The sequence below is a fragment of the Pelobates fuscus genome, chromosome 9 (genome assembly GCF_036172605.1).
Source record: "Pelobates fuscus isolate aPelFus1 chromosome 9, aPelFus1.pri, whole genome shotgun sequence".
NCBI lineage: Eukaryota > Metazoa > Chordata > Amphibia > Anura > Pelobatidae > Pelobates > Pelobates fuscus.
In genome coordinates this window covers 88,637,433-88,650,706 of record NC_086325.1, presented here as the reverse complement: position 1 = coordinate 88,650,706, position 13,274 = coordinate 88,637,433, and the positions used below count along the sequence as shown (strand labels likewise).

The 13,274-nt window shown below is 38.4% G+C and overlaps 1 protein-coding gene across 1 annotated transcript in view; it reads left to right on the top strand.

Moving 5' to 3' along the window:
- LOC134572180 (G-protein coupled receptor 83-like) overlaps nt 1–13,274 on the top strand; it is a 54,006-nt gene that overhangs the window by 21,242 nt on the left and 19,490 nt on the right. The window contains exon 2 of the mRNA XM_063430988.1: nt 11,927–12,052. Coding sequence (XP_063287058.1) covers nt 11,927–12,052 — 126 coding nt within the window. The remainder of the gene's footprint in view (nt 1–11,926; nt 12,053–13,274) is intronic.

Below are 13,274 nucleotides of genomic sequence, written 5' to 3'. Positions count from 1 at the left end.
AAGGATCACTATAGGGTCAGGAACACAAACATGTATTCCTTACCCTATAGTGAAAACCCACCATTTAGGTGGCTTAATTCCCCTTAGCCCCCTCAGATTGGTTTAAAACTCACCTTATTTTAAGGTGTCCATGGGTCTGCCGGCGATGGCCCCGCCCCCTTGGTGACATCAAAATTGCTGATTTTTAGCCAATCCAATGCTTTCCCATGGGGAAAACATTGGATTGGCTAAAGTCGGCAAGGGGCGTGGCCAACACCATTTTGGCCAATCAGCACCTCCTCATAGAGATGCATTGATTCAATGCATCTCTATGAGGAAAATTCAGCGTCCCCATGCAGAGCGTGGGGACGCTGAACAGCATGAGCAAGGAAGCCCCTCCAGGGGCCATCTAAGAAGGGGCCACTTGGAGGTGTCCCTAGGGGCAATATAAACACTGCCTTTACTCAACAGCTGTAGTTGTTCTGGTGACTTTAGTGTCCCTTTAAAATCCCATGTCCATCGTCATTTTTTTTTTTTTTTTACATCAGTAAATAATGTTATATATAATTTTTAAACCCTTTATCTATAGTTATACATGAAATATGCATACAGTTCCAAAACACAAAACAGTAAAATAATGTTGCCAAAAGTTATAGAGGAAACATACAAGGCACAACCGGCATTCTACCAGAATACATCCAGTACAGAGAAGCACTGAGATCCTGTGCCTAGAGTAAACCTATGCACAAAAAAAAAAAAAAAAAGTGGGGAAGAAAAAAAAAGGGAAAACACCATGATGTATAACAGAGAATACCCACCCAGGTAGTAAATATTCTAACTATTTAAATTGTATGGACAATACCAAAGACTTAAAGAATGTCGGTTAAAAAATCATATAAATGAATTGCAGGAGCAGCTCAAAGAAAAAACACTGACATTTGTATTTAGCTTAGAACACACAGATATGCTTAAATCTGTATCGTCTCACTCAGCTGTTGAATGTGAAGCAACTCAGAAAAGTCTACGCAGTGAAAGTGTCCATAAAGATAACAAATATATCAAACAAATGACTCATTTTACAACTACATTGATCTCAACATTGGACATGTTACACATTTTGTCAACTTGCTAACTATATAGTAGAGATAAAGTATATACTAGTTAGTATTTTGCAAAGATTGTTACCTTTATCTTGACAAATATTGAGCAATAATTCACTGATCGTATAATTTCTCACATAACACAATCTTATAAATGTCCCTAGACAAATATTTCTATGTGAATACATTAGACTGCAAGATAACCACAAGAGCAATTATTTTTGGAGCAAATCTTCCATACACACCCAAATAACCATGTTGATAGATCTCTTTTGTAAAATTGCATGACATCAAAGCACACGTTGACTATGGCAAGGGATGGTCTGGTATCTCTGACATCCTGGGCGATGGTGTGCATTGCATCCCTCCAAACTGTCCATTTTAGTTGGTCAAAAGAGACACACAAATAGCTGAGAGGTGCAAGGAGAAAACACATGGGGTTAAGGTGATCAGAAGATATATACACAAGGGGATAAGAGGGTAAGGATACCACAACAACCAAGTGGTTGGGGGCTAAGGAAAGACTTACAAGAGGAAATGGGGGTCAAGAGTGAGGCACAAGGGGAGATAGGATTTGTAGAGAAGCACAAAAGGTGGAGTAGTATATTTAAAATTTCCAGATTCTAAATTCCAGGTGGGTGGGTTGCTGACTTGAACACAATGTGTATATTCTGTGGCAAGAGTTGCAAACAAACAATTTTAGCATGGATTTCAAATACCCCAGGTATGCATCTGTATCAGATAGCTTCCCATTGCTGAATTTTTAGTAGGATGAAATAGAGTAGTATTTTAGATTAGTTTACATAATATCTCTGTGTACGTGCACAGTATTAACAAGTGTAGATGTTAATAACCATTTGGATCTTGCATAACTTTAGGTGATGATACAGATGCCATGAAATGTCATTGATACTTTAATATGGTGCTAGATTTCAAAAGTACACTATAGGGATCTTATTGAAGTTGTTATTGTGCCTGCAGTCCTGCCACTCCCCCCTCTCCCCGCATCCTACCCCACAAAAGCCAAAGTGAAACAAACTAGAAGACCTGGAATTGCAGCATCAAGCCATGTCTCCAAGCCCTCTGGGTATTAGAGATGGAAATCTTATTTCCAGACTCTCTTACGTTAACACACTGTGGCGTCACATGAGCATACGCAGCACCACCACACTCGCCCATAGGGAATCATTAAATAAATTTTTTGTCTTTTGAGCATGTACCTATGTTCCTCAATGCTCCTCTATAAGGAGAATTTGATTGGCCTGTCATCCTGGAAGCAAATCACTAGGATGACGCAGCCCAAGGGGGAGATCCCGGCAGCACCAAAGGAGACTCTGTGCTAGAGAAAAGGTGAGTAACTAGTTTATTTTATTTTACATTTTTAAATTTTTTGTGGTTGTGCAGATGGGAGGAGGGCAAAATGATAAGGGATACCAGGAATGTTGTGTTAGGAATACAGATATGTACTCCTAATGCTACAGTAGAGAAGTTGAGAACAAAATGTAATTATGCTAAATTCAGCATGAACTTGGTGGCATGTTAAGATATGCGTTGGCTTAATTTCCCAGTATAATTTCAAGTTCTTGAGCAATCATAACTTGCAATCACAACGCAACAAAGAGAGCATAACCTCTCTTTTCAAACTGATATGGGTATTGTAATTGTAAAACCAAGGTAAAACCATTGCACACATATTTTGCCATCAATGAAAATACGTGCTTTCTATTACATTTTCTTTCCTTGCTAAGCATATTATGGTAATTCAGTAATTCTCTTTAACCCTTTTATACCCACATGAAACATTGAAACTTTTTGTTTTGTTTTTTTAAAGAAAGCTTTATCTGGTTCTAATAATTGGTTCATAAATTAATTATTACTTTACCACAAATGTGCAACAAAATGTTTAATTTAGAAGTGTAAACTAGCAGCTTCAAACACAGTAGAGGCAATACTATAGGGGCAAGTGGGGCATCATCATCCAGTTTTTGTTGAAATAAAAACAAATTGCCATGGGTGGTAGCAGAAGTTCTGTTTTTGTAGGGCTCTACAGTGGAGTGTCGAATGATTGTAAGGCAGTCAGTACTTCCACTCCAACAAGGCTCTCCTGCAGACTTAAGTTTGTAAAGAGAACTGCTCCCTGATGCTGGCCGGTAATTAGGATGAAGGGTATAAATTATGTAATTATGCGTACGTGTGTAATTTAGTGGGGCCAAATGGGGGCAGTGGTATAGATGCATTGGATCATTGTGGGACTCCTGGAGGCTATTAGTTTTTTTTTTTTTTATATATATAAATCTTTATTTTCATTTGTTTTTTTTAAAAATTCATTCAAGTACAGATACAGCTTTCAACTATATAATTTTAAACACGGTACAAAAAGTTACTTTACAATAGTAATACAATAGATAATAATTATAAATACCAATCGGGCCGTGCTTCTAATAAACATCTACCAGTATTCTGCTGTGTCTACAGCCATACAAACATACAAACATACTGTACATTACATCTTGACCAAACCTACTTCCCATTCTCTCAACTGCCTGCGGGTGGCTATCTCTATGAGGGGGGGGGGGGGTTTACATGTTGTAATTAATGAATCTAACCCAAGGGACCCAGACTTCATTATATTTTTCTTTAGATATCTTGGCTATCCCAGCTTCCATGTTGCGTTGGTATTCAATTTGTATACATATATCCTGCCAGTTTAACGCACCCATATTTCTCCAGTTTCTGGCCATAACTATTTTTGTTGCCATACAGATATGAATCCAAAGAATTTTTAATTTTATATTGCTTTTTGGTAAATCTAAATGAAACAAAAACATTTGAGGCGTAATCTCAGTCCGAACTTCAAACATAAAGTCTACCAATTCCGCTAAGATTAATTTCACAGGTTTCAACTCCTCACAGTCCCACCAGATGTGGGAGAATGAACCGAACTCCCTACCGCATCTCCAACAATCTGGTAGGAGTGTGGGTCGAAATCTGTGAAGGCGAGTAGGGACCAGATACCAACGGTATACTAGTTTGAAGTACACTTCCTGTATATTCACCCCACGTATATATCTTTTTACTCCTTGTAACCCCAACAACCAGTCCTCCACCGAGGATGAAAAATTAAGTTCTTGCTCCCATTTATACATTGCTGGCGCTTTATCTATTTGCCTTTGGCTTCTTGCGAATTGATTATATCTGGAGGCGATTTTTTTTTTATAATGGAATGCTACAAACTGGTCCATTAGAGAACTTTCCGAAAAGTCTTTTCCCATAGTAAAGGATTTTATTCTTAAATAATTAAAAATTTCCTTCGCAGGGAGATTATATTTAGATTGTAATGTTGGAAATGGCAACATTTTGTTATTATTTAAAAGTTCCGCTATTCTTTCTACTCCACCATTTTCCCATTCTTGTATATTTATATCCTTTATATAAAGTTTTAGGGTTGTTAATGGGGCATTTAGTGATATATGTTTTGTTCCATATTTCTTTTTCAAGTGCTTAACGATATAGATCATTGTGTTATTCATCGGGTTGCTAGATCTTATATTTTTTAGAAGTTCGCTATCGCACCACCAAAGCGATAGAGGTTCCATGTCACCAAGATCTGATTTTTCAATGTCTAACCAGTTTGGTCTGGCCATTGTAAAATTGTCACACTTAATTAGGTGTGCTACCATGTTGTTCATATATAATTTCTGTATGTCTGGGAAACAGATCGCCCCTTCTTTCCAGTCTCTCTGTAATATTTCCAATGAGACTCTGGGTCTCCTATCTTGCCAAATATAATTTGATAATTGCCTTTGGAGACCGCGTATCGTCTGGTATGTCACCCTCAACGGGAGGTTACCAAATAAAAATGTCAACTTAGGAAGGAGATAGAAATTTACTGCTTCAATCCTACCCAACCAAGAAAGTTCCAATCCCTGCCAGTTTTTTAAGGTGTTCCTGAAGTGGATGGCAATATCAGTATAATTAAGTTCTCCAATTTCTCTATAGTCTAGAGAAAGTTTTACCCCTAAATATTTTATGTTTCTTGTTTCCCAATCGCATTTAAAATCTTTTTTGAGTTTGTCTACACCTGGTCCACTTAAGCCTTTTGTCAGGATTTGTGTTTTATTTATATTTATTTTATAACCTGAATGTATACCAAACACGTTAATAAGCCGAAATACGGCTGGGATGGATCTAATAGGGTCTGCTAGGGTCAGTAGAACATCATCTGCATATAATGCAATCTTATTCTCCATCTTATTCACTTTTAGCCCGCTGATGTCTTTGTTCTGTCTAATCGCGGCTGCCAACGGTTCTATAGAAAGGATATATAACAGGGGTGCCAAAGGGCATCCCTGTCGCGTCCCATTTCTAATAGGGAACCAATTTGATTGAAACATGTATCCTGATACTTTAGCTTGAGGATCCTTATATAGCGCCATTGTGCACTCCTTAAAGTAACCCTCGATGCCGAAAGCCCTCAGTACTTCTTCCATGTACTTCCAGTTAACCCGATCGAAGGCCTTCTCGGCATCGAGGGTAACCACCGCAAAAGGAGACAAGCTTTGATCTGCATGATATAGGACATTCAGTAGTTTCCTAATATTATCAGATGTGCCCCTCCCCTCTACAAACCCGCTCTGATCTTTATGTACAATGTTGGGTATGATTTGTTTTAGTCTATCGGCCAGAATTCTAGAGTATACTTTGATATCTAAGTTGATAAGAGATATTGGTCTATAATTTGAAGTGTACGTAGGGTCCTTGTCTGTCTTAGGGATTGGTATTATAGAGGCCTGGAGTAGTTCCGTTGGGATGGCTTTCTGATTAGCAAAATCTTCAAATGTTCTTAATATATATGGAGATATTATATCACTTAATTTTTTATAGAAGATTGAGGAGAAGCCATCTGGGCCTGGTGCTTTACCTGCTGTTAATGCTTTAATGGTGTTACTAATCTCATGTATAGAAAAGGGGGCATTTAGTTGGCTCAGATTCTCCACTGATATTGTTGGTAAGCTCAACTTATCCAGAAACTGTTTTGTTTCGCCCTCAGATGGCTCATTAAATTTTATATTGTATAGGGTTTTATAATAGTCTTCGAATGCTTTAGCTATTTGAGTTGGAGAAAACATTTTTTTACTTCCAACTGTTATATAGTTTATAGATTGAAGTTTATTTTTATTTTTTCATTTATTTGAAAGACTTTTCCCTATTTTGTTGTTTCCATAGTGTCACGATACCTTACCTGTCCTCCTCGGACCCACGCACCACAGCGTCCTCCTTCACTGAGCGGCACGGCACTTCTGACGCCGGCCGCTCACTCAGAGCGGAATTTCTAAGTTCGGCGCATGCGCGCCACGGCCCCGGACCTATTGGGGGCGTGGTTTTAAGGCTACACACACCACACTATAAAAGGGCTGCCCTGACAGCAGTAAGACGCCCTAGTGTGGTTCTTGCTGGTTCCCCTAGTGCTATTTCTGTGACATTTGTATTCTATCCTGGTATTTGACTTTTGGCTCCTCTATTTGACTATTCTACTCTCTGGTTCCCTGTACTTTGGCTTGCTTATCGTTATTCCCGTCTTCTGTTATCCCTTGACCTCTGGCTATCCCATTTGACTACTCTAACGTGAGTCCGGCCATTCTAAGGTCCGGTATACGTTCTATAGTTAGGTTACACTCTGCGAGAAGGGGTCACTGTCGTGACACATAGTAATCTTTTCTTGAGTTCTTACTAAAATTTTTCCCCTAATCTCTTTAATATCCTCCAAGATTTTATGATCTATGGTGAGTTTATGTAGTCGTTCTTGTTTTGCCAAATCAATATAAAGCTCGTTGAGCTCTTTTCCTTTCTTTTTTTTTATAGTAGCGCCCATTTTTATGAGGCATCCTCTCATATACGATTTAAAAGTACACCATAGCATAGCATTAGAGACATCCCCTGTATCGTTACTTTCAAAAAATTCTCTGGTCTGAGTGCGTAGTACATCTACATTAGTTTCTGATTTTAGTAAGTTTTCATTAAGTCTCCATTTGTCTCTACATTTATATTCAGGGTTATTTTTTATAACTAAACTTACAGGTGCATGGTCAGACCATGTTATAGGTCCGATTGACACTTTCTTAACTCGCTCCAAAGTTTCAGGTTTTACCAAAAAATAATCAATTCTAGTGTATGTCTGGTGAACATTTGAAAAGAACGTGTAATCTCTTGCTTCTGGATTAGACGTTCTCCAGGCATCGAATAGACAATTCTTTGCCAAAATAGTCTGCATCATTGATAGGCCTGTTCTTTGCTTGGCATCTATGTGGGCGGACTTTATTCTATTCCTATCTATTTTATTATCTATGATGCAATTAAAGTCCCCCCCGATGATTAGGCTACCAGACGATACGCGGTCAATCTTTTGCATCAAATTTCCCAAAAATCTATATGGGGATTGATTTGGAGCATAAACATTTACTAAAGTATACAAAATGTCATTAATTCGAACTATCACTATGAGAAACCTGCCACCAGGGTCCGTCTCCTCGTGGATCAACTCATATTTTAAACTATCTGAGAAAAAAATTGCCACCCCTCTTTTTTTGTTCTTTCCCGCCAGATTAGATCTGTGGACCACTGGAAATTTTTTGTAGTTCCATAGTTTGGGCGTAGAGTTAGACCAGTGTGTTTCTTGAACGAAACCGAAATCTGTTTTACTGTCAATCAATAATTTATACAAGTATCCTCTTTTCTGACCTGAATTTAAGCCCCTTGTGTTAATAGATAGTATGTTTAATGACATACTACCGCAGTTCACCCCACACCCTCATCCCCTCTATCCTCCCCTCAGATAGCATCCAACACTCAAATCCATTCATATTTCCACCTGTCGGTCCTATATATATGGACCTCCTGGTCAAACTCCAACTTTCTAATACCTCATTCAATCCATAATATGAAGTTCTGTATACAGTCTTCATATTTGACCCTGCTGCCGTCGCAGGACCCTAGACCAGGATAGTAGGCATTTATTCTTTATTATAATCCCTCTGTCCTTCATACGATTCTGCCCCCCCTTCTTTTTCCTTTTTCTTTTTCCTTCCTTCTTCTCTCTTACCAATCCTATTCCTAAAGGCGTGATGATGTTCATTCCCTTTATCCTGCCACGAGATCTATCTGCTAAGTCCCCCTTCTACTGACTTTTATTTTATCTGGGGCAATTCTCTCCTCCAATTTCAACTTCTAATACTCCCTTTCCCTAGCCCTTGGTTATGGTCTATAATCTCCCTTCTCCTCCTTTTGTGTGGTTATAAACTTGTGTTTATTGTGAAACCCACTTCATTTGTTTTATTCTTATACTTTTAAATAATATGTCAATGAGTGTAACTTGTGCTTTTTGCTCATTTTCCTTATACATTACATACATTACTCTATATGTGAATCTATAATTTTTACTCTATATGTGAATCTATAATTATATTCTTTATATGGGTAGCCCCACAGTTTAACACCTTTTCTGCTAGTGCCAAAAAAAAGAAAAAAAAACGTATAAATTGTTTTCTATAGTTATAAGTGTTAAGTACTCCTTTTTCGTTCACTTCATTCTTACTATATTACTTTATATATGTTTATATTAATTTTACCATATACCTTTAAATCTGTTATAAATTGTTTCCTAGAGTTATAAGTGTTAAATACTCCTTTTTCGTTCACTTCATACTTACTATATTACTTTATATATGTTTATGTTAATTATACCTTATACCTTTAAATATGTGATTATGTGATTACCCCTCTATACATTTTACCATTTCTAAACATTCAAAAAAAAAAAAAAAGGAGGAGGAGTTCAGTTTGACTAAGGGATCAGTTTCAGATTTGTCATCTTCTGTTTTAGTGCCAGGTTGTCTCTAAAGATGTATGATTTATCTTTAAAAAAGACCATAATTGCCGTCGGGAACAGCCACTTGTATCTAATCTCCTTGTTCCTGAGGATAACCGTTTCTTCGGAAAAGGTTCTTCTTGCTTGTCTTGTCTTTAGAGATAAGTCCTGATAAACTTTTAGATGTCTCCATTCTTCCGTGTCTGGGATCCCATTCCTTATCTTCTGCATTATTTGATTTTTCATCCAAAAACTAGAGAAGCAAATCATAACATCTCTTGGGTAGGATTTATCGGTACCATTTGGTCTAGCCAGTCTGTGGAATCTTTCAAAGGTCTCAGGGCCCAGCGTCTGTTTGGATAGTATTTTTGAAAAGAGACTGTTCAGGTACAAATATAAGTCTTCTTGTAATATTGATTCCGGTATTCCTCTAACTCTTACATTGTTTCTCCTGGATCGGTCCTCTAAATCAGTCAGCTTCATCTCGGTGTCCTGCAGTCTCTTCTCTAACTGTATATTAGATGCTTTAATTTGTTCATATTCCTCTTGGACTTTTTGTAGTATGATTGCCTGGTTTGTAAATTTCTCTGAGAGGGTAGCAATTTCTGATCTGACATCTTTAGAGTTGTTTTCAATATCCACTTGGATCTTTTTATGTAAATTATCCAACATTTGAGTTAACAGTTGTTGTGTCAATCCCTGTGAGTTTTTTGACTGATGTGGCAGGTCGTCCTCTGATATGTTTGATATTTGAAGTGCAGAGAGCTGAGCATTTTCTAATGGGAGGGACTTTCGTTACCTCTCTAGTTCTATACTAGGCACTTTGGGTGAATAAAATGTGCCTATTGTTGCCTTCTTTTTCTCCATATTTTGGACTTTCTCTTTTTTAGGAGCCATATGAGGTGCTAAAGCTTCTGATTTAAGCTTTATTCTCCGCTAGGGTTAACCCCGCTAGGTTAACTATTGAATATGTCTTTTATCAACTTTAGCGGAATATCTCCTTGCTCTTTGCTGGTACACCAGATGCTGTCTCTTTAAGTTAACTCTTATTTGTCCAATGTGGAGTAAAGATCAGTGGAAAATAAGTATTTAGATATTTTCTTTAAATGTGGAGTAAAGATCAGGGGAAGATAAGTAATTGAATATATTTTTACTCTCAAATATTATTTTATACTTTCTTTGTCACGTTTAACACAAAAATTTCCTTTCCTCTTCGCTGCAACACCAGATGACTGTCCCTTTAAGTTAGCGCTTATATATAGAGTAGAGATTTAGTTGTAGATAGGTGAATAAGTATATTTTTTACACACAGACATTAATTTATACACTCTGAGACTCTGCCGAAATCAATCTTCTATTTACAAACTCAAATAAATTCAGACTGTAGATGTATACTTATCGCACTCAGCGTCCTCTCTTCTTCCATGTGTCAGCAGTGCCCGATAACTGTCCCGTTTAGTGAACTTTTAATCATCAGATAGGAGTACAGAATCAGTGGCAGATGAATGCCCCAATGTATCAGCTTTGTAGCTTTGTATCTTTGTAGCAGCTTTGTAGATTAGTAGCTGTTTGCTCGTGGAAAGTTGTAACTTTGTAACTTTATGGCTTAGTAACCGCTTTATATCTGCTGCTCGTCGCACTTGTGAAGATCCGTGGCAATCAGTGGCAAGTGGGCTCATAGTGTACCGGCTTTATAGTTCGACAGCCTTTTCCAGTACCTTAAGCCTCTTGTAACTTTATGGAGGCTGCTCCACTGCTCAGCCGTCTGTCGCGCTCGTGCCCCGCTGCCCTTCACAGTCTCTCCGTCCGGCGTTCTCGCCGCCTCGACAGGCTCGCACGCTGCATTGCCCCACTTCCTGGTCCGTGAAGATGCGGTCCCGCGGCTTACGTGCGCACCGACGTCACGTACCGCCCGCCCACATCATGGGATCGCTGGTGGAGGCTATTAGTTTTTATCCCTCCATGCCCCTTTATTTATACCAGACCAGGTCTCTGTCACAGCATTTTTTTCCCTGGGGGATGCTGGGAGGAATTAAGGAGCAGGCACATGCACACGCACACATAGGAGGTTGGAGAGAAGCAATAAAATGCTTACAAATTTTATTTGGACTTATATGTGTGAATCTATGCGAAAGTGTACCTGTGTGTCTGTGCATGTCTTTAGTGTGTGTACCTGTGAATTTATGTAACTGAGTGTGTGTGCATATCTGTGTCAGTGTATATATCGGTGCATATATCACAGCATTCAAACACCAACATTGCACACAAGCACACCCCTGCATCGAAACACCAACACTACAGAAAATACACCCCTGCATTCATACACAGAAACACAGCCCTGCATCCAAACACTATTTCTACAAACACTTCCCTGCTTTCAAATCTACAGACAAATGCACCCCTGCATCTCAATGACAATAGTACAGACAAAAACACAACTGCATTCAAATGCCAATACAACACACACATTTTTATTGTTGTAGGAAATAAATTACATTTATGACATTATGTGAAGTTGTTCTTTTTGCCTGCTCTTTCTTGATTGTGTGCATGTGTGTGTATATAAATTTGATGCATTCGGCCAGGCATACCTACTTCACTGGACAGTTAATTTAGTACTTTGCACACAAAATTACCTTGATAAATTTCCGACTGTATATACGTTTTTCCTTCCTTACTTTCATTTTATAAGACCTAACTATGGGATTTATAATGACTTAAATATGTGAAATTCTTTGATATGGTTATTATAATAATGCCAAATGATTTTGATCTTATGACAGTCACATGGAACCATTTCTTTGCCTGAAATTAAACATTAGTCAGTGTGTATGAGCAATATTACATGATAGAATCCTGAAACATGAAATCAGGACAGAACATCACCTTTGGAAGCTGACACTATTATTTTAATAAAACATTTGAGATTCAAGGTTATACAATTACTATGCTTGCAATTATTATTCCTCTCTTGTATTTCCAGGTTCGATTTGTGAGCAGTACATGGGTTTTTGGAAAAATGATGTGCCATGTGAGCCGCTTTGTCCAATATTGTTCTGTTCATGTTTCAGTGCTGACTCTCACTGCAATTGCTTTAGACAGACATCAGGTGAGTTATGACTTTGGTTTTAACATTCTGACTGGCAACTTCTGAAATCCAGGCTGCATGTGTGTCAGCAAAGGTTTCAAGGCAAAGAAGAATAGCATTTCAAAAGGATTTGTTCCTGTCACTACTTATCTTACATTTTGCAGTATTCTTTACATCCAATCCACTACAAAATGAAATTACCCAACATTGAAAGCAAAGCAATAAAAGTACTAATAATCAATGCATATACCAACTCGTATTGGTGAATATCATCCATGCTTGCAAAACTAAAAAAAATGAACTTGTTTTGAATGAGATAAAGTTACTGTTCACTCATAAGTGTACATCTCATCGGTCTCATCGGTTTTACACATCACAGCATGTTTTGCAAATATGTTGCCAATCACTGTTTTAAAGCACACCTATCATGCCCAACATTACACTATATGCCACTACTTAAAGTTTGGTGGTATGCCATTGGCATATCCAAAACATCTGGACCTGCCTCCTCATCTCTCCCCTAAGCAAAGCACCCAAGTGGGATGTGTGTGGTTTGCTGAGTGTGAATGTGGTAGTTGAATTATGGTGCTGATTGGCTGAGTCTGACATGTACGTGCAAAGCTGTCTGCCTGTGATTGTGTGTGAGGGCTGACTGCTTGAGAGAGTATGTGTGATATTTTCTAATATAATAGGAGTGTAACTGAGTGTGGAGTTGGCCAATTGTAATTGTGTATGTGGAGTTGTCTGAATGTGAGGGTTATATGTGCAATATTATCATTAAAACAGTTTTTTTTACCTGGGTGGTCTAGCAAGGAGTATGATCGCTGGTCGTCTGCAGCTGACCACAAAACCTGGATGATCCAGTGGGGAACTGTGTGGCCTATACCTTCAGTTGGTGCAGACCACATTAAATAATTGTCCAGGTTGGGGTGCTTACGAGTGGATTCAAAGCCATGATAACCATGCGACAGTGCTCTGACTCATTCATTAAGTGCAATGCCACCACAAGGGACCGCTTAAAGTGCTTCCTGTGCGAATCCATTTACAAACACTCACTGAGAACCCCCCACTCACTAATACACACACAAGCTCACCGTCAGACAATTTCACTGACAAAGGCAAGCTCATTGACATAGATAAGCTTGAAGACAGACAAGTTCATTGACACACAAACACAGTAACACACACAATCTCCCTGGTACTTATTGATGCTGGTCATTTGATGTGTATGAGTGCCTGGCAG